This window comes from Engystomops pustulosus, chromosome 7, assembly GCF_040894005.1.
Source record: "Engystomops pustulosus chromosome 7, aEngPut4.maternal, whole genome shotgun sequence".
Classification (NCBI taxonomy): Eukaryota; Metazoa; Chordata; class Amphibia; order Anura; family Leptodactylidae; genus Engystomops; species Engystomops pustulosus.
In genome coordinates this window covers 171733526-171756999 of record NC_092417.1, presented here as the reverse complement: position 1 = coordinate 171756999, position 23474 = coordinate 171733526, and the positions used below count along the sequence as shown (strand labels likewise).

The 23474-nt window shown below is 39.8% G+C and overlaps 1 protein-coding gene across 1 annotated transcript; it reads right to left on the bottom strand.

Moving 5' to 3' along the window:
- Positions 1-3582: 3582 nt before the first annotated feature.
- LOC140071336 (receptor-type tyrosine-protein phosphatase eta-like) lies at positions 3583-23399 on the bottom strand. The gene is made up of 19 exons (XM_072118967.1): positions 23123-23399; positions 20800-21048; positions 20249-20515; positions 16939-17208; positions 14995-15243; positions 14518-14784; positions 13883-14020; positions 13459-13660; positions 13143-13345; positions 12159-12243; positions 11679-11705; positions 8405-8492; positions 7543-7633; positions 7206-7279; positions 6962-7096; positions 6691-6810; positions 6433-6593; positions 6037-6172; positions 3583-4856 (listed from the first exon to the last, which is right to left on the bottom strand). The coding sequence occupies exons 1-19, from the start codon at positions 23262-23264 to the stop codon at positions 4680-4682; spliced, it is 3081 nt and encodes a 1026-aa protein (XP_071975068.1). The 5' UTR covers positions 23265-23399; the 3' UTR covers positions 3583-4679.
- Positions 23400-23474: the final 75 nt, after the last annotated feature.

Sequence of the window (23474 nt, the reverse complement as noted above, 5' to 3'; positions counted from 1 at the left end):
AAAAACGCGATTCGGGCCCTTAGTAAATGACCCCCAATGTGAGGACCTCATAGGGGGTAACAATCGAATCAAAGATGGTGGCACACATAAGCAGCCACGATTTCAATGCCTCCAAAAGCTTTTCAAGAGGCAGTTAAATGTTTAACACCCGATCGGTGCCACTATATTTCTCTGCCCATGAGCCCTCTTCATACACTTGGCCTGACATTGTGCCATAAAAGTAGGCACACGTCAAAAAAATCTTTATTCTGTGGGTCACTACAATTCAGATGATTCTTAACTAACGGATTTGTGAGACTTTGTGATAACTTTTTCTAATGTTTGAGTTCTTTTTTACACAATTTGCGTATTTTGTTCTGGCTCACAAAAAAGGTTAAATTATACATTAGATTCATAGATTGGGGCATTATGAATGCAGCAATAGAAAATATGGGGGAATTTTGTAAATGTTTTATTTTTTATTACAATAGAACAGATTTAGTTAAATTAATTATTTTATTTTTTATTAAAAAATTTTAATATTTTTAAACATTGTTCCGGAGGCAACTTTCAATTGTTTATCTTGATCACACCTTTATTACACTGCAAAAAGCTAGGATCGGGCAGGACTTTTCGTCGGGTTTCCCAAAAATTACCATTTGCGACGAATTTTGGCAGACAGACAGAAATCGGGGGCGTGGCCGTCGGAAAACCCGACGAATTTGAAAAAACAGCTGTATTTTTTTTTTAAATGTGTCGATTGACATGCGCTTACCTGCACTCAGGATAGGATGGTGAACTCCGGCGAACTCCAGTGGACTTCTGCGCAGCAGCGACACCTGGTGGACATCGGGCGCACTACTTTAGTGAATCGCCGGAAGACCCGAATCCTCGACGGAGACCGGGTAAGTAAATGTGCCCCAATGTGTAAAGACTGCATTGTCTGAGGGGTTAAAGGGTCGCGATCGGCAAGTATGCAAACCAAGTCAGGTTCCTGATGCAAGACCGTGCAATCTCTACAACGGCATTGTTGGTCGTGGGGATTTAAAGGGAATCTGTCCCCACAGAGCCACACTATACACCCCCCATAGTATCTTCTAGATAACTGTAATTATTGTAACTGTAATTGTGTCCGGTTAAACCCCCCACCCACACGTCCCTTGGCGTAGCTTGAGGCGCCATGCGGCTTGTATCCATAGCTGCACCGCACATGCTCGATTGATGTGTGCAGTGCTGGGAATGCGCTAGAGCTAGCCGGCCGTGCACCGAGGTGCACAGCTGCACCGCACATGCGCAGAGTTTTCAAACACGAGCACTGTGAGCACTAGGTGTCAGGGAACCGGAGATATTCATGTTTAAAGTGAGAATTTCAAGTGCAACAATCTGAGAACACACTTTCTCTATAATTGCCTAATATTTCGTGATAATTTTTATTACGAAAATTGAGTGACACGATGAACATTCGATCCTCTTCTCCTTATGTGGCTACATATTAACACCGAGACCCAGAACGTGTCCATAAAGTTATATGTAACACCAAAAACACACACATGTTTCTAAAAAAAGTTTTTATTTCACACCATCCTCCATTATTTTTACCTTTGTTACAACGTTCTTACTTAAAGGAAACCTACCACCACAAATCTACCTATAAAGGTAGATCGGGTGGTAGGTGGATCAATGGGACGTGAGGATAGTCCTTTTAAGGGCTAATCCTCACGTACCCGCACTTCTATAGTAACTTTTATTTGACTTTTATGGTAATTTTATTACGTGGCTACTCCACGCCCCGGTAGCCACTTTACCCCTCCTACTCACCATCTTCGGCGCGCAGCTGCTCGTAGCTGCGCGCCCTCGTCCGACGATCCTGCCGTCTGCGTATGCGCAGAACAGCAGGCCTGTGCCTGTGCAGCCCCGGCTTCGGAGCAGTGACCGGGGCGTGGAGTAGCCGCCTCGTGTAACCTCAGATGCGGCTACTCCACGCCCCAGTAGCCGCATAATAAAATTACCATAAAAGTCAAATAAAAGTTACTAAAGAAGTGCGGGGACGTGAGGATTAGCCCTTAAAAGGGCTATCCTCTTGTCCCGTTAATCCACCTACCACCCGATCTACCTTTATAGGTAGATTTGTGGTGGTAGGTGCCCTTTAAATTCTTATAAACGTTGGAGGGTTCCGTTATTGCGCAGCTAATACAAAGGCGCACAAAATTGACTTTTATTATCTCATTAGCTTGGTTTATGGATATATAGGTTTTTATTTGGGTTACCGTTGTTTAAGGGAACATACAATAATCTATCTGTGTGTATAGAGTGCAAAAATAGTTTGGCACCCCCTGTGGATTTAACGTTCCCTTTGCTGCATATTTTGGTGAATATACACATTTGTAGTATGTATGATCTCCTCACATCTTACTGTTTTTAGGAAAGTAGATTTTATTTATTCATGATAAGTATTCTGGATTTGTACATATTTTAGAGGGAATTTTGAAATGTTTGCATCAGATTACAGTTTTATGCAAAGTTGTATAAATTTAAAAGTTGTTTTTGTATACATGGCACTTTTTGTTTTATAATTCGTGTTTGTCACAAAGTTATATGAGGGTGTCAACTACAGGCTGTCAACTGTTAATCAAAGCAAAATGCCTGGTTGTCTTCTTTCAAAAAATATATAGGTTTTAGGGGTGCCTTTGCTTTTCAATCAGTTTTATTGCTGTATTTTGCAGGTTGTGACTGTCTTAAAATTTCTAGCTGAAAAGCAGATATTTAGTTATTTCAGTTTTAGTGATATTATGATGATTTATTCATGTGAACATATGACATATGAGGTATCTGTGAACTCTACACATGTTCATCTATTACATTTAGGAGATGTGCAGGTAAATATTTTCTGTTTGGAGCAGATTTTTTGCCATCAATGTCAAATTTTATGTATTTTTTATAAAATGTCACACTTTTAATAAAAATTGCATGAAAGCGCCTCTGTCTATAAACTCTTTAATGCAATTTTAAGTATGGGGCAAGTGTTTGCTTTAAGAAAATGATTTGTTGAGGTTTAGTATTTTTTGTTGTTGCTAGAATTTTGGTTTTATTTGTAAACATCAAAATTGTAAAAGTTGCTATGGCTAATAATGCGGCAAAATTGCTATTTGTATCCATGAACGTCCTTGTAAAATAAACTTTTAAAATTATGCTATTGAACCCAAAGGGCTTTGGTGGGTGTTTCCAGAGCCCCTTAATGTTGTCTTTTCAATGAGCAGAGCAGATCTCCCCTCCCACTGCACTTCCTGCTGCTGCAAGATAACACAGGAAGAGAAAGGAAGGAGAGCAGGGGGAAGGAGGACCTGCTTTACTTATGAGCCTGTGAGCACTGAGGGGCTCTGGAAACATCCACCATAGCCCCTTAGGTTCATTAGCAGAATTTTAAAAGTTTATTTTAGAAGGAAGGAGGCCATGGATAACAAATATAAGAAGATTACTACAGTCACAGTGCCTGGGTCTATGAGGTAGTGTCCCTGGTTTATTTCCTTGATTGTGATGGTAGATTTACATAGATAGACATATTGAACAGGGACTTTTTTTTACAAACATATTTTTTATTGATTTTTGTAATTTTTCAGGGGAAGACAGATTAACAAACACAGTACAAATATTGTTATATTTACAACAGATATATACAAGTAACAATTGTCACTAACTTGGGCAAGGTTCTAACCCATTTATAGATTTAGCTTGATGTATTCCGAGCTTACCACACTTATTCTTCCCAAGGCCTATCTGACCAGGTTACCCTGAAAGAGTTAGTGCGCTATACCCCATGCCCTAGTCAGTACTGTCCTGGTCCAGAATTGCCTCATACAAAGTAAAAAACAGCAACACCCAATGAAAAACAAGACTTACTGTATCTCAAGGTACACACAATAGGGACAACAGGGAGAGAAGAGGGGGGGGGGATTCCTTATATACTTTGGAGTATTATTGTAATACAATGTTGCTAATTATGAGAGGACTGTGTGTGTTTGGAGCATATAAGTAGCATCACATAAAGCGGTCACTAGTAGGTGAGGTTTTCTCTTACCCTCAAATCTGCAGGGGCCCAATCTCCCTCTAACGTCTCTTTACAGATACCAAGTGGTCAAGCAGAAGGGAGTCATCATCTTTTTGATCTCCTGTCCTCTAATGTTCCAAAGTTTGTTGCATCTTTACACACCCCACCTGTGTATGAAGAGGGCTCAGCCCGTGAGCCCTCTTTATACACCCCCTGCACCGTACACATGAAGGGGTTAAAACATTTTACGATGACTACCATCCACAACGAACGCAAAAATAAGACACCATTGGAGGGGGGCGGGGTTATCAGAGCTTCTACAGATGTTTTCTGGCACAGCCAGGAATTGAGGCTATTTACCTCCTTATGTGAATGGGACGAAAGATTTTTCTACAGGACCTGCCACAGGTTATAGAGCTATTCTACGCCAGGCAGGACTTGGCTTATACTGGGCCATCCACAAACTGTCCGCTGCATATATCAAGAAGGAATAAAGGAGATAAAACAATAATGCATTTAACTCTTGATACAGAACAAATAACACATAGACATTGATAGGAATTTTACATAGAAATTTAAATGTAACATAAAAAAATAGGAAACATTTTCTCTCTATAAATATTATGACTAGACTGTTGGGGCACTACACATTTACTCATTTGTGTATTAATTGTTCATAGGTTGCTTCATTTTCCGGAGTTTGGGGTCCAACGTGATACGCGTTGGGTATTTCTTCATATATGTCTTCATTATGGTAGTCGTCTTCAGTCGTGGTGGTGTTCTTGCCTCTGACAAGTTCTAGGGTGCAGCGGTGCAGGAATATGTACTGGACCTAGAAAGGTGGCACATCATTTATAACAATGGGGCTGTGGTATTTACATAATGTATCCCATATTCACAGGAAAGTGTACAATGGTAGGATTGTGGGGGTATGACGCCACAGGTCCCCTGTAAGTATGGACAAAACCCCATTAGTATGGAGCAGCCCCCCCCCCCCCCCACTGGCCTGCTCCATACTAATGGGGTTTTGTCCAACTGGTAAACCCAATCTGGAAGTCCCATAGAAGTCAATAGAGTAGAAAACACATCCCTATTATTGATGAACAAAATTTTCCATAAGTGAACCTTATAGTTCTATACAGGCAGGAATTTAAAAATCTTGATATGACCTCTGAGACCTGCTCCATATTGAGAGAAGAGATGTTACAATTGCATAGATCACTCGTAAAATATAGTTTTTGAGGATATGTGGAGAATGGAAGCCACAAGAAGGTCTCATGGACAGAAAATATAGAAAAAAGGTCAATTTTGCAAGGCCTTTGGGGGAGATTTATCAGGAGTGCATGAGAGCAGGACTGTTCTAGTTGCCCATGACAATCCATTAGAGCTCAGCTTTTATTTCCCCACAACTGTATATAAAATTAAAGCTATGCTCTGATTAGTTTCCCTGGGCGACTAGAACAGTTTTACCTCAGATTTATAACAAATCTCCCCCAAGTTGGTGTTTATTCCCCCATTTTTCACTATAGAACAATTTCACAATTTCTTTTCTATTTGACCCCTCTACTCAGGGGGGTAACTACAGTAGTAGCAGCCATAGGGTCCACAGTGTCAGGGGGCCCCGCCATCCGACCTGACAAACTAAAGAATGGAGGATGTACATTATATCTATATTATGCTGCACATTGTACATCATAATATGTATATAACATCTATTTGATGTATATATGCTGCATCTGGGATGTGTATATGCTGTATGTGTTTACGGTATATGGTGTCTTCATATATTGTATGTGTGTACATATGCTGTGTGTTTGTATATGTCACTGTATGTGTGTTTATGTGCTCTATAAGAGTGTATAAATGTGTGATTGTAACTCGCATGTATGAGTATACAAATATGTATCATTTTTAAGTGGGAAGGGGGGCCCCATGCCGAATCCTGCTATGGGGCCCTGCCACTCCTAGTTATGCCACTGCCTCTACTTACTAGTAATAACATGAAATCTCACCTCTGTCTGCACCATTAATGGACGATGTAATAGCATTTCATGGACCGTCCCATAAACATTCACAGATTTCCCATCTTCTAGTTGATCGATAATACAATCAAGAGCGATGAAAATTCCAGATCTTCCAGTGCCGGTCCTAGAGAAGATGTCATATATCAATAACAGTCCTTTTCCTCACGTTGTACTTAAGGTTAGGAAGAAATGACAATACAGTGACATTGTTAAAGGCTGTTATTTAGTCACAGAGTTACCCAGGCTACATTGAAGGATAATGCACCTGCTGATATAATACTCCCTCATCTATTGAGGTCTGAAACAGAAGGATTTGCAAAAATTCTGCCTCTTGTGTCTTATTTGAACACAAATAGCAATGGTTTTCCTACTGCATCCTCTTACCTGCAGTGGACAAGAGTGGCACAATTCAAAAAATTTTCTTTCTTATACTTGTGGACCTGATGTAGGAACCGTATTAGGAGGTGTCTGTCATCCATATCACCGCTCTCGTGCCAGTCAGTATAATGGAATTGTCGTACTTGGTGACTCTCTTTACTCTTAACCTGATACAGAACAAATATATTATGTTATGTTACAGGATGTACAGCTCATACTGACTACATACTCATCAAATCTATGGAGATGTTATACTGTACTTACATTTACTGCCATAAAGTCTCTGACAGTCCAACTGCTGTAGTTGGTTTCTGAAATGAAGGTTACCAAGATGTTACCAAAGGTTTTGGCTTCGGTTGTTGGCCAATATTCCTCACCCTGCGCCTAGAAAATATCCAAATGTGAGCAAATCTTGTCAACTGGTACAGATATAAATCATGTCTGTAACCAGAGAATATATAATAATAATTTTTGGAAAATTGATTGTACTAAAGTTCTCTGCATAAGTAAATAAAATCAGGATAAGTTACTGCACCTTGAAATCCTCCTGGACACTAGACAACATTACAATAGTGTTAATGCGCTTCTCCCAGATCATGTACCAGAAGTCATTCATGGTCCCTGGTAATGGGTGCTGAGCGACTATAAAATCCTTCAGTGATTTGTGTCCCTGAATGAAGGATCAGGAATGTTAAGGACATAACATCATTGTGATACAATACATAGCATATTAGAATGTTAATGATATACTATGATTAGGACAATAGTAAACGACTTACAGGAACATAACTGGCATTAATGTAACCATCAACTGAGTTTTCGAGGGTCGACAACTTAACTCGAGATTTATCATCTACAATAAAAAGAAAAAAAAAACACAAATCAGAAAAGACATTTAAACATAATCGTCAAATTATAGAAAAAAATCAAATAAAAATATGTGACTTGACTATGTGTGATTATATATGATGTTTGGGATGTTGTGCATTGCTTGTGTTATCAAGGTGGATTACAATATCAGGAGACCATATGGATACATTTGACTAACTTCTGCTTCTCTTTTATAAACCAAATGAGTGTGAACAGAGGTTAAATAATAGGTCAGTCATGACTTACATGGGTAGGATGTATCTAGACGATTCTTATCTGCATTAGCGGGATGGGAGGCGACAGCCCTTGGCTGTAAGACACCTATAGACTGCAGACTCTAAAATGTATAAATAACAACTCAAATATCAAAATTAACAAAAAATCTTTTTCTAGTTTTTGAGTATTTTTTCAGAAAGAGCTCAATAACTCTGCATTCCCACAAGGGAGATGTAGGATTACATTGTTGGGGGGGGGGGGTTATTTATCATCCGCACGAGCACCGGTATATGATAGCCCCGCCAACCTTACGACGCAGCCGAACACATCAAGAGTCTCCGGCCTGGTATACAAATAAGCGCAGCCAGTGACTTCTCACATTTGTTCAGGCATAAAGACAAGAATGCCACACAATGACCTACTCCCCCATTGGCCGCACCCCCCTTCATGCCACAAAACACCCCCAAATTTATTTTCTGCAACCTTCACACCAGTGAGTTGTGGAGGGGTATGAAGGGGGAAATAATCACCAGTGCTAATGATACACTAGCATTTGCGATTATCTCAGGGCTTACATTTTGGTGGTGTCTACATAAAAACTACTCCTTTGGTCAAATGTGAAGTACAGGCAGTCCCCAGGTTACCTACAAGGTTCATTGGGTTTGTACTTAAGTTGAATTTGTATGTAAAGCCTCATTAAAGACACCTTACAGCTGGTCATTGTTGCCTGGATGTAAAGTAAAGTATCCAGAGAGCTTCACCAGAGGTCACAGAGGGGTCCGTCTGTAACTATTGGTCATCTCTAAGTCGGGTGTCCTTAAGTAGGGGACCGCCTGTAATAGTTACTGAAAATTCAGAGCGATCCTGTATCATTTAGTATTGTAATACATACATCGTACTCCATAATGAAGCCTTTGTTGTTATCAGCTTGCAGTTTTTCAAACAAATCCTCGTAGCTTTTATTTTTTGCATTGTTTTTTCTGAAAAGAAGAATTATAAAAAGTCAGTTCCAATTAAATGATGTATTATACTCTGGATTAATGCCTGTAATTCTGCTGATTTACTATAGAAAACTGTCCGCAAGCCTATCACAACACACAAACGGACGAAAGACCATCACATTTCTTATGCAAGATTACAGTTCTTTGTTTCAATAGTGTCTAGGCAGACACAGAACAAGCAGGGAATGCAAGAATATACAGTTCTGAAGCCTGTGGCCCAGATTTATTAAAGCCCCGCACCAGTTTTCTGTCTGACTTTATTCTTTTCAGTGAAAACTGCTTGCGCGTGTATTTAAGAAGTGTCCATACCACATTTGTGTCCCATGTGACTGCTCTATACCCGACGCAACACAACACAAACCTTTTTGCACTAAAGGGGGAGTTCCACCCTTTGTTAAAGGTGCACCACAAAAAAATTTGCAGCAGTGCAGGGAACGCCAGATTCACGAACAACGGGCAACACAAATCATGAAAATGGCGCCCCCTGCACACTACACAGGCAAACTACACATAGTGCAGTTTGCAATGTCTTTGATAGATGTGGGCCTGTAGCTCTAGCTCTGGATTATAATACAGGATGTAACTCAGGATCAGTACAGGATAAGTAACGTCATGTATGTACACAGTGACTGCACCAGCAGCAGAATAGTGAGTGCAGCTCTGGGGTATAATACAGGATGTATCTCAGGATCAGTACAGGATAAATAATGTCATGTATGTACACAGTGACTGCACCAGCAGCAGAATAGTGAGTGCAGCTCTGGGGTATAATACAGGATGTATCTCAGGATCAGTACAGGATAAGTAATGTCATGTATGTACACAGTGACTGCACCAGCAGCAGAATAGTGAGTGCAGCTCTGGGGTATAATACAGGATGTATCTCAGGATCAGTACAGGATAAGTAATGTCATGTATGTACACAGTGGCTGCACCAGCAGCAGAATAGTGAGTGCAGCTCTGTAGTATATTACAGGATGTAACTCAGGATCAGTACAGGATAAGTAATGTCATGTATGTACACAGTGACTGCACCAGCAGCAGAATAGTGAGTGCAGCTCTGGAGTATAATACAGGATGTAACTCAGGATCAGTACAGGATAAGTAATGTCATGTATGTACACAGTGACTGCACCAGCAGCAGAATAGTGAGTGCAGCTGTGGAGTATAATACAGGATGTAACTCAGGATCAGTACAGGATAAGTAATGTCATGTATGTACACAGTGACTGCACCAGCAGCAGAATAGTGAGTGCAGCTGTGGAGTATAATACAGGATGTAACTCAGGATCAGTACAGGATAAGTAATGTCATGTATGTACACAGTGACTGCACCATCAGCAGAATAGTGAGTGCAGCTCTGGGGTATAATACAGGATGTAACTCAGGATCAGTACAGGATAAATAATGTCATGTATGTACACAGTGACTGCACCAGCAGCAGAATAGTGAGTGCAGCTCTGAAGTATAATGCAGGATGTAACTCAGGATCAGTACAGGATAAGTAATGTCATGTATGTACACAGTGGCTGCACCAGCAGCAGAATAGTGAGTGCAGCTCTGTAGTATATTACAGGATGTAACTCAGGATCAGTACAGGATAAGTAATGTCATGTATGTACACAGTGACTGCACCAGCAGCAGAATAGTGAGTGCAGCTCTGGAGTATAATACAGGATGTAACTCAGGATCAGTACAGGATAAGTAATGTCATGTATGTACACAGTGACTGCACCAGCAGCAGAATAGTGAGTGCAGCTGTGGAGTATAATACAGGATGTAACTCAGGATCAGTACAGGATAAGTAATGTCATGTATGTACACAGTGACTGCACCAGCAGCAGAATAGTGAGTGCAGCTCTGGGGTATAATACAGGATGTAACTCAGGATCAGTACAGGATAAATAATGTCATGTATGTACACAGTGACTGCACCAGCAGCAGAATAGTGAGTGCAGCTCTGAAGTATAATGCAGGATGTAACTCAGGATCAGTACAGGATAAGTAATGTCATGTATGTACACAGTGACTGCACCAGCAGCAGAATAGTGAGTGCAGCTCTGGAGTATAATACAGGATGTAACTCAGGATCAGTACAGGATAAGTAATATCATGTATGTACACAGTGGCTGCACCAGCAGCAGAATAGTGAGTGCAGCTCTGTAGTATATTACAGGATGTAACTCAGGATCAGTACAGGATAAGTAATGTCATGTATGTACACAGTGACTGCACCAGCAGCAGAATAGTGAGTGCAGCTCTGGTGTATAATACAGGATGTAACTCAGGATCAGTACAGGATAAGTAATGTCATGTATGTACACAGTGGCTGCACCAGCAGCAGAATAGTGAGTGCAGCTCTGTAGTATATTACAGGATGTAACTCAGGATCAGTACAGGATAAGTAATGTCATGTATGTACACAGTGACTGCACCAGCAGCAGAATAGTGAGTGCAGCTCTGGGGTATAATACAGGATGTAACTCAGGATCAGTACAGGATAAGTAATGTCATGTATGTACACAGTGGCTGCACCAGCAGCAGAATAGTAAGTGCAGCTCTGTAGTATATTACAGGATGTAACTCAGGATCAGTACAGGATAAGTAATGTCATGTATGTACACAGTGACTGCACCAGCAGCAGAATAGTGAGTGCAGCTCTGGGGTATAATACAGGATGTAACTCAGGATCAGTACAGGATAAGTAATGTCATGTATGTACAGAGTGACTGCACCAGCAGAATAGCGAGTGCAGCTCTGGGGTATAGTACAGGATGTAACTCAGGATCAGTACAGGATAAGTAATGTCATGTATGTACACAGTGACTGCACCAGCAGAATAGCGAGTGCAGCTCTGGGGTATAATACAGGATGTAACTCAGGATCAGTACAGGATAAGTAATGTCATGTATGTACACAGTGACTGCACCAGCAGAATAGCGAGTCCAGCTCTGGAGTATAATACAGGATGTAACTCAGAATCAGTACAGGATAAGTAATGTCATGTATGTACACAGTGACTGCACCAGCAGCAGAATAGCGAGTCCAGCTCTGGAGTATAATACAGGATAAATAGTGCAATATTTTTAATAGGGTTTATGGATCTGTATTTTTCACAGTTGTAGTATAACCACATAAACATACATACATACATACAGTACATACCCACTTGTCAGAACATCTCTTTTTTGCCTGTAATTTAATAAAATAAAGCACATCAATGTATAAAGTATTTTATAAATATAATTAATCCTTTGCTGTTCTGTACTTGAACTTGACTTTGCTCCTGACATCGGCTATGTATACCCCTGGAATGTAACTCTCATTCTTTATTTCTATGTCACATCTCATTTCATCTCATTTGCTCCTGCCTCTCCAGCACTACTGCCTTCAACTGGTGACTGGTCTTAGACTTGACTTGGGGATCTGACTGAGGAATTCTCCACTCTCTCCAAAAAAAGACAAAAACAGAGCCACAAAAATGATAAGGGGTATGAAGGTATCCCTTAAGGGGCTATTTATTTAGTCTTGAAAAAGACAAATAAGGGGGGAGGGGACATAATTTGTTTCTATAAATATATGAATGGTCCACACGAAAATAAGGTGAAAGATGTTCTAGGTTAAATCAAATCAGTTTGGTCTTACCTTTTTCTCCTCCAAAACAAAACTCCAACACCAATAAGGGCACAGACACCAACACAACCTCCTACTACACCTCCTGCTATGGCACCTGGAATTAAAATGTACAAAATATAACCAGGAATTCATATGTATTTCTCTAAATGGATACATCTAGTTACTTAGTAGACATCAAACCAGCATCTGTCATCATTTGTCAAAGTTTTCAAAGTATATCATGTATATAGTCATATAGAATTGGGAGGTATAAATCATGCATCAGTTCACACTAACTCTAAGCTGACATAGATTAGATTTTTTGCACTTTCTGTGCATGTAGAGTATGTGATGTGTGTGTGTTTATATTCAGTATATGTGTTTATATTGTGTATATACTGTGTATATAGGGTGTATATATACTGATTTGTAAGGCACTGCAGAATTTGATGGCACTATATAAAGATTTTTATTATGTATGTATTCTATTATCATGTGTAAATATATATATATATATATATATATATATATATACACATATACATATATATATATGTGTGTGTGTGTATATATGGCAGATTTGCTGTGGCTATTACCCCCTCTACCTTATAAAATCCACAGTACAAATCCACTATAAGAATTGACATTCTGTAAATTTAGGGCTTACTCATATACTGTATCTGTATTTCCAGGATTGAACAGAGTGTAGGCAGCTTGAATTACAGTTCTTGGATCAGGATTAATTCCCTCCCTACAGTAATACTGTCCCATACTGTACCCATGCTTTCAGTGTGAGACAATACTACAAGGAGGAGTCAATAATAAAGTGATGCAAGTCCTGTGTCCAGTCTGGGATTTTGAATACATCTGCAGTTACTTTTAGATGTAAATCAGTCTGCACCATGTAGATAAAAGTTAACATAAAATATGTAAACAAAAGCAACAGCTCAGCGATATGGAACATCTTTGATGACCAGATTAATAAAAATAAGATGATGTTTATTTGTACTACACCTGTATTAGATGATGAGTCCACAGGAGTTGTGGATGAAGTATGGGGAGTTGTAGTTCTGGAGGTTGTTGTAGTTGTATTGCTTGTGGTTGCTGTAGTTGTTACAGATTCAGTGTAACTTGTAAAAGATACTGGAGATTGTTCTTCGATGATCTTGCTTGTGTTTGGGTCGTACTTGATATCACTAAAGCCGGCAATGCTGACCCTAAAAATCAGAAGTATTCTTACAAAAATTAGTGTGGTCTCCTAAATTAATCACAAAGAAAAAGATAAATATGTGGAATAACATGATCTAGTTGTCTTCTTCTGTCTTCCTACCTGTAATCTAACTCAGGGTCCAATGGTCCATTGACGTAAGGACCTGTCGCTGTCCCATCACCCACGCGTACACTTATATCACCTGACCGTACAGATCTGAACGTCACTGGTTTCTCGATAATACGTGTGACATAAGTTTTGGTTAGATGTTTCTTAAAATCATCATATGTTTTTGATAAAATTCCCCAAGGTGGTTGGTTACCTAAGTAAGAAATGCAAGACCTTATTATAAAAGATAAGAGAATTAAACCACTTACAACATAGTAGGGCACAGTTTAGCTTTCTTGGAGGAGACATAAAGTGCTTACATTTTCCAAGGGAGCATGACCAAGCCTACAGAAACACTACCCCCTGCTTAGAACTAAGAGGAATATGGAAAGGGGACCAAAATTTAGCAGGGCACAGTACATACAGAAGCTCATACCATTCGTCTCTGTTGTTATTATCACAGCATACGCCACTATGGGTCCATTTGAACTACTAAACGGCAAGAAAGTAATGTCCATGGAAGCATTGGATTTAGAGATGATGGGCTGCATGCTGCTGGGTTGATCTGGTTGTCCTATGGTAAGATCATAGACAAAACATGTTTATTGTAATGAGAATAGATATAACAAAATATTTATAAACAATCTGCATAATTTATTTGGTTTTTGGATCTTAAAACTTTCATGCCTGTCTACTAGACAATGACAGATTGGCAGAGATCTGAATCTTCTCTCCAACCCTCCAACATGACAAAGCTCATACTTTCTGGCTGCATTCAATCTTTTCCCTGTGGTTATCATACAGTAAGGGTAAGTACTTTCCATCCTACTCACTGGTTGGTGAACCCAGTGGCTGTATTACATTTACCACCTATGATTTGTATGAAGCCAAAGATTTAATCAGGCTGAACAGTGCAGTCACCTGGCAACTGGCAAAATTGCAATAAAAGCAACTTCCCATTCCACCAAACTGTGTGACTACAGTCCTGATACTCAAAAATATTTCATTTATTATTTAATTACCAATCAAATTAACTGAAATGTTATTTCATCTATGTGAAAAGTAACCTACTTGTATAGACAGATGTGCTCACAGGTGAGCTCTGATACCCCCGGACTCCGACTGTGACCACAGTGATGGTGTAATTAGTCCCTGATGTCAGGTCCTGGAGGCTGATACTTGTTGTGTAACTTGTCAGAGTCCAAGTGCCTGAAGAATTCCCATAACTTATATTATATGACTTATCCACACCGGTCATATTTACTGGCTCCATCCAAGATAATGTCAGGCTGTTTGTTGTAACTGTGTTTATGGAAAAGTTTCTTGGTTGGGTTGGATCTGCACAAACAGGTGAAAAATACAGATGGTAACATAAAAAGTCACAACGCTCATATCTACTGGCTCCATCTAGGATAATGTCATGTCATTAGTTACAACTGTTTTAATGGTGATTGTGCCGATATCAGTGGGATCTGTGAATCATAAACATATGTGAGCAACATACATGACACATCATACAAGTAAATACCATGTATAAGTAATACTCACATGTGGCCTGTGTCACTGGAGCAGATATCTGGCTGCAGGTCCCACTGTTTGTCTGTACAGTGACTGTATATTCTCTGCCTGGTAGTAATCCTGTGATAGTCACTTGTGTAGCAGTGGTTTGTGTTGTGTTAGTGACGGCTCCTGTTAGACTGACTGTATAATTAGTGACATTTCCATTTGGTTGTGTCCATGTGACTCCAAGAGAATCCACAGAATTTCTCAAAATTATGGAAGAAACGCGTCTATTGCCTGAAAGTCATATGTATGTATTAGTAAATTTGAATGGAAAACAATATTTAATACAAATATGTACATATGTCATGTATACCAGAGAAATTATTAACATATGCACTAAACACTGATCTACACTGTAAGCCGCCATGTACAATACATAGGTAATCCATATGACTTAGAAAAAAACAAGCAAACATATCCTATATAACATATCCTATATAACATATCCTATATAACATTTCCTATATAACATATCCTATATAACATATCCTATATAACATTTCCTATATAACATATCCTATATAACATTTCCTATATAACATATCCTATATAACATATCCTATATAACATATCCTATATAACATATCCTATATAACATTTCCTATATAGATTTTTCTGTGGGGTCAGACTGCATAGTTGGACACTATGATTTCCCAAAGAGTTAGAAAGAAGAAATGATCAAATACTGTTATACCTGCCCAGCAGATGGATATTAATCTTCATTAACATAGCACCATCATATTCTATAGGGCTTTACAGATTATGCAAACGCATACAAATAAGACAAGACTCATTACCGTACTTAAAACCTTAATATTTACACATCTATTACATGCAGGCAAAAACTACTTACGGTAAGAGCTTGGTCAATGTACATGTTTTCACTCTGGGAGTTGGGTTGCGTTTTAGGATTTTACTGTAAGCTCTCTTCCTAATGTTATGGGGTTGTCTTGTTTTCTAGTCCCATTCTAAAGCTGAACATTTCTAAACCCACCAAGACCTAAGGAAGGGCTATCATACAAACCAAAAACCAAATGGTAAAGTCCTCAAGTTAAAGGGGTTTTCCTGTAGCTTTGGCTCCTGATTCCTGTGACGTCATGATACAGGCAGTCCCCGGGTTACATACAAGATAGGGTATGTAGGTTTGTTCTTAAGTTGAATTTGTATGTAAGTCGGAACTGTATATTTTATCATTGTAATCCCAGCCAGAACTTTTTTGGTCTCTGTGACAATTGGATTTTAAAAATATTGGGTTGTCATAAGAATCAATATTAACACTAAAGCTTCATTACAGACACCTGTGATATCTGTTATAGCTGATGAATGTAGCCCAGGACTAAAGTACAATAAATTACCAATATCCAGAGGTCCGTTTGTAACTAGGGGTCGTATGTAAGTCAAGTGTTCTTAAGTAGGGGACCGCCTGTACTTCCAGTTTGCAGACCCAGCAAAATGATCTGAGGGGTCTACGGACCTGCTTCTTCCAATGGATAGCAGAAGGCCAGTCACTGGATGGCGCGGTACCTGTGACCCTCCAGTACTTCCAGGTGACATAGGAGTAAAAGTACCACAGTAACATAGGAACTGGGAGTCATAGCTTTTTAATAATTTGTTCTTATGTTTCCACCCTGGAAAACCCTTTGAAGTATTTTAAAAAAAAAATATGTAGCTCTTGTCATGTTGGACAACTTTCCCTATTATTGTCATTACCAATAAGTGGCCATTACTGTTATATCCTCCTGAGTATGTTGTTTCTTATCCCCTCACTCTGTACTTATTATATATATGAATCAATAGCTTGTTTATACAAAAGATAGTGAACAGATAGATGGGAAGGGCTCCTGCTACCTCCAAACTATGGGATGGGGAGACTGTGTGATGCCGCTCTATGTGCAACTAGCAGAAAAGCCTAGTGTCTGATGTACTCACCTGTGCAGGTAAGTGGTAGGTCTGATTCAGTGATGTTATCGGCAGCTCTTGTATATACCAGGAATGTATATGTCTCTTCTGGGGTCAGATTCATTATTGTAGCTGATTCACTTGTCACTGTTGTATTATATAACATTGTGGCTGAGGAGGTGACATTGGTCTGGACTCTGTAGCTGTAAGACGTCTTATACTCATCAGGTTTACTCCACGTCAGAAACACAGAAGATAAAGTCACATCGGTAATCAGCATAGATTTCACTGGCAGCGGTTCTTGAATGAAAAAAATAAAATAAAGCAATACCATTACTACAATACTCAATGTTGCTGTATTATCACGTCCTATAACATTATACAATATGTAAATAATAAGGCCCTTAAATGTGATTTCTGCATCATCCAATGATTGATTTCCTTTCACGGATTATGTGGTGAGCTTCCGGGGCGAGCACTCCATGGCCCCCACAAATTTGCCCTAAAAGGGTCCCCCACCAAGTGTACGGGCTACCCTCAGGTAGCAATTGAGGCGGCCGTGCAGTTTCCCGCTATATGTTCATACTGCACCGCCTGAGCCAGTGCGCCAGCATCCCAAAAGAAAAAGAGGCTGACGCGTATTGTGGGAAAAGGGCAAGGTAAGTTCAGTTTTATTATTTTCGTGAGGATGTATATATCTGTGTATTACTGGGAGCAGGAGGCTACATATGTAGATGTATTACTAGGGGTTGAAAATAGATGTATTACTGTGGGGAGGCTGTATATATAGATGCATTACTGTGGAGAGGCTGTGTATATAGATGCATTACTGTGGGGAGGCTGTATATATAGATGCATTACTGTGGGGAGGCTGTGTATATAGATGCATTACTGTGGGGAGGCTGTGTATATAGATGCATTACTGGGGGAGGCTGTGTAATAGATGTATTACTGGTGGGGCTATATATGCATTACTGGGGGAGACTATATATACATATATCTAGATGTATTACTGGGTGGAGGCTGTATATATAGATGTATTACAGGGTGGCTGTGTAAAGAAGCATTACTGGGAAACAGGCTGTGTAATAGATGTATTACTGGTGGGGCTATATATGCATTACCGGGGGAGACTATATATACATATATATATAAATGTATTACTGGGAGGAGGCTGTATATATAGATGTATTACTGGTGGGGCTATATATGCATTACTGGGGGAGACTATATATACATATATATAGATGTATTACTGGGGGGTTTTATATAGATGTATTACTGTGGGGAGGCTGTATATATAGATGCATTACTGTGGGAAGGCTGTATATATAGATGCATTACTGGGGGGGGCTGTGTAATAGATGTATTATTGGTGGGGCTATATATGCATTACTGGGGGAGACTATATATACATATATATAGATGTATTACTGGGTGGCTGTATACAGAAGCATTACTGGGGGGGAGGCTGTATAAACAGATGTATTACTGGCGGGTGCTGTATATAGATGTAGTATGTATTAAGTTTTATGATACATTCAGTGGGGGCCCCCAGCATACTTTGCGTGCAGGCATTCTCCAACCTAAATCTGACCCTGCCTCCAAATATCAGGTAACACCCAATAAGTGGGTCTCTGGAAAACACCTGGTTGTCCAAGAAAGTCACTCTTTGGATAAAGTGGGTGTCAAGAGGCCTTGGAACTGCCGGCCACTGTGAAATCCTAAAAATTTGAAGTAACCGAACAATGCGGGAACGCGGATATGTGTTCTTTTATTTCCTTGACACTTGGCCCCTTGAAGGTTTTTCATATTCCTTTAAAATGCTTTTTCAGCTTGAAAGTTTAAGTTCAATTGAAATGTATGTTAATTTTTATTATCTGTTCACCATACCACACCCATTATCAATTTGTTGATCTACTGCTAAGTTCATACTACATTCTTGTTACCTACTGATATGGTCTTATGTAAATATGCTTAAAGGGAACCTGCCATTGAGGCTCGACAGCAACTACAACCATCGTTCAGGTATCCTATTAAAAAAGAGAATTTTTATTTTTTAAACTACATCAGGATTGTGGTTCTGTGAGGACCGAAGATATGGGCAGGTAAAGTCATATTTAAGAATACAAGCCGCAGATAAAGGTCCAATCCCATACTATGGGGCACATTTACTAAGGGTCCGCGGACCGCATTTCCATGGGGTTTCCTGACTTTTTCCGATTTATGCCGCATTTAACAGGGGTTTTTGGCGAACGCTCTTGGATTTTGGCGCCATAGTGCCAACTTTCATGCAACACAAATCGTGGGGCGTGCTGTCGGACACCCGACTAATTCGGACTAAGCGCGGGATTTAAAATTCAAATTGTGTCGCAAGATCAAGCACTTACATGCACCGGGAAGAAGAAGGTGAACTCCGGCGGACCTGAGCGGGGGAAGCGACACATGCAGGATATCGGGCGCACAATCTTAGTGAATTGCGGCAGTCTTCATCCTAGTCGGACAACGCACCTCGGGGATCGCGACAGGACCGGGTAAGTAAATGTGTCCCTATGTCTTTAAATCCCTGTATCTCAACTTTTGTAGCTTACAGAATCACAATCCTGATACAATTTGAAAGGTGAAATTCGCTTCTTTAATTGGATACAATGTATTATCAAGCTTAAAGGAAACCTACCATTTCAAATGGTAGGTTTAAGCTGTAAACACCGAGCACCAGCTCAGGGTGAGCTGGTGCCGGTGCTTAGTTTCGTTAGTGTTAAAACCGCGGTATCGCGGTTTTAACACTTTTTAAACTTTATAGCATAAACTGCTTCGGTGAAACTATGCACCGGCACCAGCTCACCCTGAGCTGGTGCTCGGTGTTTACAGCTTAAACCTACCATTTGAAATGGTAGGTTTCCTTTAATATATGGGCATCTGAAGTAACACAATCCCTCCAGCATCTCAGTCTAACTTATCTCAGGGAGTCAGGCTGAGAGTCTGAAGTCACTTTAGACACCAATATCTTTTGTTCTATAGCAGCTAGAACCATGATTATGGTGCCAGCTTAAAGACGAGAATCACACCTGAACAGGTATGATGTGTTTTGTGAGCTTCAGAACTGGAGATAGACTTGCAGTTAAAGGAAAATATTGGATATTTATCTGCAGAATTCTTAAGTAATGAAAAGTAATGTGTAGAGTAAGCATCTTCAGAAACTGTCTATATGTTTCTGTAACCATCAAGCCAGTCATGTCTTTAACAGTAATCAGCAACCATTGAGCATACATGTCAGTTTTGTTATATTACACCTGCATACTGTGGGTCTGAAATAGGAAACATTGTAGATGTAACCTACTTGTATAGACAGATGTGCTCACAGCTGAGCTCTGATACCCCCGGACTCCGACTGTGACCACAGTGATGGTGCAATTAGTCCCTGATGTCAGGTTCTGGAGGCTGATACTTGTTGTGTTACTTGTCACAGTCCAAGTGCCTGAAGAATTCCCATAGATTATATTATATGACTTATCCACCCCGGTCATATTTACTGGCTCCATCCAGGATAATGCCAGGCTGTTTGTCCCAACTGTGTTTATGTATAAGTTTCTTGGTGGAGTAGGATCTGTGCAAATGAAAAGAAATGCATACAAGTTATGAATTATGATACAATCTATATTAAACGTGTATTATAAATTAATGTCAACAATTCAAAGCCATAATAATTCAATCAATAGTTATAACTTTTAATGTATCATTTTAAACCCATAATTCAACAATAACATTTTTTAGTTTTAATACTTTATACATAGGACATTACATTATTGTCTGTGAATTTGTGTTTATGTGTTTTGCAAATCACAGCAGGATCATATAACCACAAAGTGACATAACTGCTGTGATACTCACATGTGGCCTCTGTCACTGATACTGATGATTGGTTGCAGTTACCACTTACTACCTCCACCGTAGCTGTATATTCTGTACCAGGTATTAAGTTAGTGAAGTTGGTTTGTGTAGTATCATTAGGTATGTATTTCATATCTCCACTCAGGATGGCATTGTAATGATCCACTTTTCCATTGGCTCCAGTCCAACTTACAACCAGGAAACTAACTGAATTGTAATTATTCACTGTGACGATAACTTGTTGAGGACCTGGTAAGAAAATAATACAGGTTTTATTTAACAAAGTGCATTTATGTACATACTCCAAAACAGCTTTAAAAAATATTGTGTCAATATTTTTTTGGGACCTCCAAAGAGGCCTGCTCAACCAACACTGCATTTATCTCCATGGGACCTTTAATCACAGCTATAGTCCCCAATTTTACCAGTGGTCAAACCACCAGTGAATAGACACCTATCTTACATCTTGTAAGACAGTGGTGGCGAACCTATGGCACAGGTGCCAGAGGTGGCACTCAGAGCCCTCTGTGGGCACCCAGGTCCTCAGCATATAGTTCATAAGACAGGACACATGGCCTCCTCCTGCAGTCTCAGGCCACACAGGACATTGAGCACTAATTTAAAGCCACATATCCTTGGCAACCTGGGACTGCAGGAGGAGTGAGAAGATGTGGACAGCGCTGGATTATAATTTGAGTTCCTGCCATGGAACCTGCATACTTCTTGTACAGGGGACCCGGGAGGGACACTACATTAATAATCTGAATTTCTACAATTTCTACTGTAATGATGTCCTCAGGACACTAATACGATAAAAGCTTTGACAAAGCAGTAAGCAATAAGTTATTGCTGAAATTGACATGTTGGCACCTTGACATAAATAAGTGAGTTTTTGTTGCCGTTTGGGCACTCGCTCTCTAAAAGGTTCGCCATCGCTGTTGTAAGATGTAAGATTTTTTAGAACTCTGAATTTGATCAGGTTTCTGTACTTGAAAACCACTCCCTGGGCTGCTTCTGATTGACTGCTGCCTCTCTGGATCAGTTCCTTGGAGAAGGCTGGGTGTGTAGTTTTTAGTTCAGCTGTGGATTGAGTGATGGACAGCTGAACCAGTCAGCTGCTGGGTTCTGGGTCCAGGAACTGCTTTATATGTCTGCCCAGTCCTGATTAAAAGAGCGCTGGTAATTTCAGTGCTCTAGCTCTTATTGTCTGCTTAATTTGCTATTGCTTTTGCTATTCTTTGCATCTGATCTCTGCTATGTTTTCTTGACCATTTTTTGACTCTTGATTTTGCACCTCGCCGCCATGTTGATTTTGCATAAGTTCCCCCAAAGTTCACTTGTTTGTCTTCACTGTTGTTTATCCCTGTGTTTTTGTCTTCTTTCCTGTGCACCCATTAAGTTTAAGGACTGCTGACCAGAAGTCTTGACCATTAGGGATTGGTCTTAGTAGGTAGGTAACAGGTAGGTAACAGGAGTTGAGTATGAGTTTACGGGAGTCAACCATCCCTCTATTGTGACACACCACTTTGAGGCTTCCTGGTTCCATCTGGAAAAGCACTTGTAATCTACTATCCCATAACAATTTGATTGTCAGAGTACAACCAGAAGGACTCACACCCATCTTGAGAGTCCCCATAAATAAAGGAGAAGAATTCCACCCAATTAAGGGAAATTAGTCCAAATTATTAAAGAAGATAACTAATAATGAAGTTGTCCTTTTACTCTGGAATACCTCTCAGTGGCAGAAGCAAAGGCAAAAAATAGAGTACAGGCAGTCCCTGGGTTACATACAAAATAGGTTCCATAAGTTTGCTCTTAAGTTGAATTTGTATGTAAGTCAAAACTGAATATTTTATAATTGTAGATCCAGAAAAAATTTTTTTTGTCCCAGTGACAATCGTAGTTTCAGATTTTTTTGCTATTATTGGACCAAGGATTATCAATAAAACTTAATTACAGACACCTTACAGCTGATCATTGCAGCCTGGGACTATAGTAACATCCAGAGAGCTTCACCAGAGGTCACAGTGGGAAGAGGGGTCAGTCTGTAACTAGGGATCGTTTGTAAGTCTGGTGTCCTTAAGTAGGGGATCACCTGTATTTAACTGTCAGTGGTTCACCCTTCCCACTGTGTGCCCCTCCATTATTTTGCATAGGGGATAGCAATTCAACTTTCCACGACGTTCGCCTTTAGGGTGCATCAACACGTTCAGCTTTTCTGATGTAATTATTGAAGCCAAAAGTATGTGTGGATTATAATTGGTGAGGACATAGTGAGAAAATCTGCTGTCAATATGTCATGTAGTTTCCACTCTGTACTCACCTGTGCAGGTCGTATATGACACCGGGTCTGATTCAGTGATGTTATCGGCAGCTCTTGTATATACCAGGAATGTATATGTCTCTCCTGGGGTCAGAGTCATTATTGTAGCTGATTCACTTGTCACTATTGTATTATATAACATTGTGGCTGATGAGGTGACATTGGTCTGGACTCTGTAGCTGTAAGACGTCTTATACTCATCAGGTTTACTCCACGTCAGAGACACAGAATATGAGGTTACAGCGTTGGAATGTGGAGAGTTCACTGATAATGGTTCTGAATAAAAGGACAAAAAAAAAACAGACACAATGTAACATACAATATTTTATAAGAACTGATATATGTTATATAT

What these genes read in the sequence shown, in the direction of transcription:
- LOC140071336 (XM_072118967.1), bottom strand. Translation starts at nt 23,264, where the DNA reads ATGTTATATAATACAATAGTGACAAGTGAATCAGCTACAATAATGACT. An exon ending in GCTTCATTATGGAGTACGAT is followed by an intron (nt 7,634 to 8,404) that starts GTATGTATTACA and finishes TATACATTTTAG; the next exon opens with AGTCTGCAGTCTATAGGTGT. An exon ending in GTGTCCAGGAGGATTTCAAG is followed by an intron (nt 6,811 to 6,961) that starts GTGCAGTAACTT and finishes GATATTTTCTAG; the next exon opens with GCGCAGGGTGAGGAATATTG.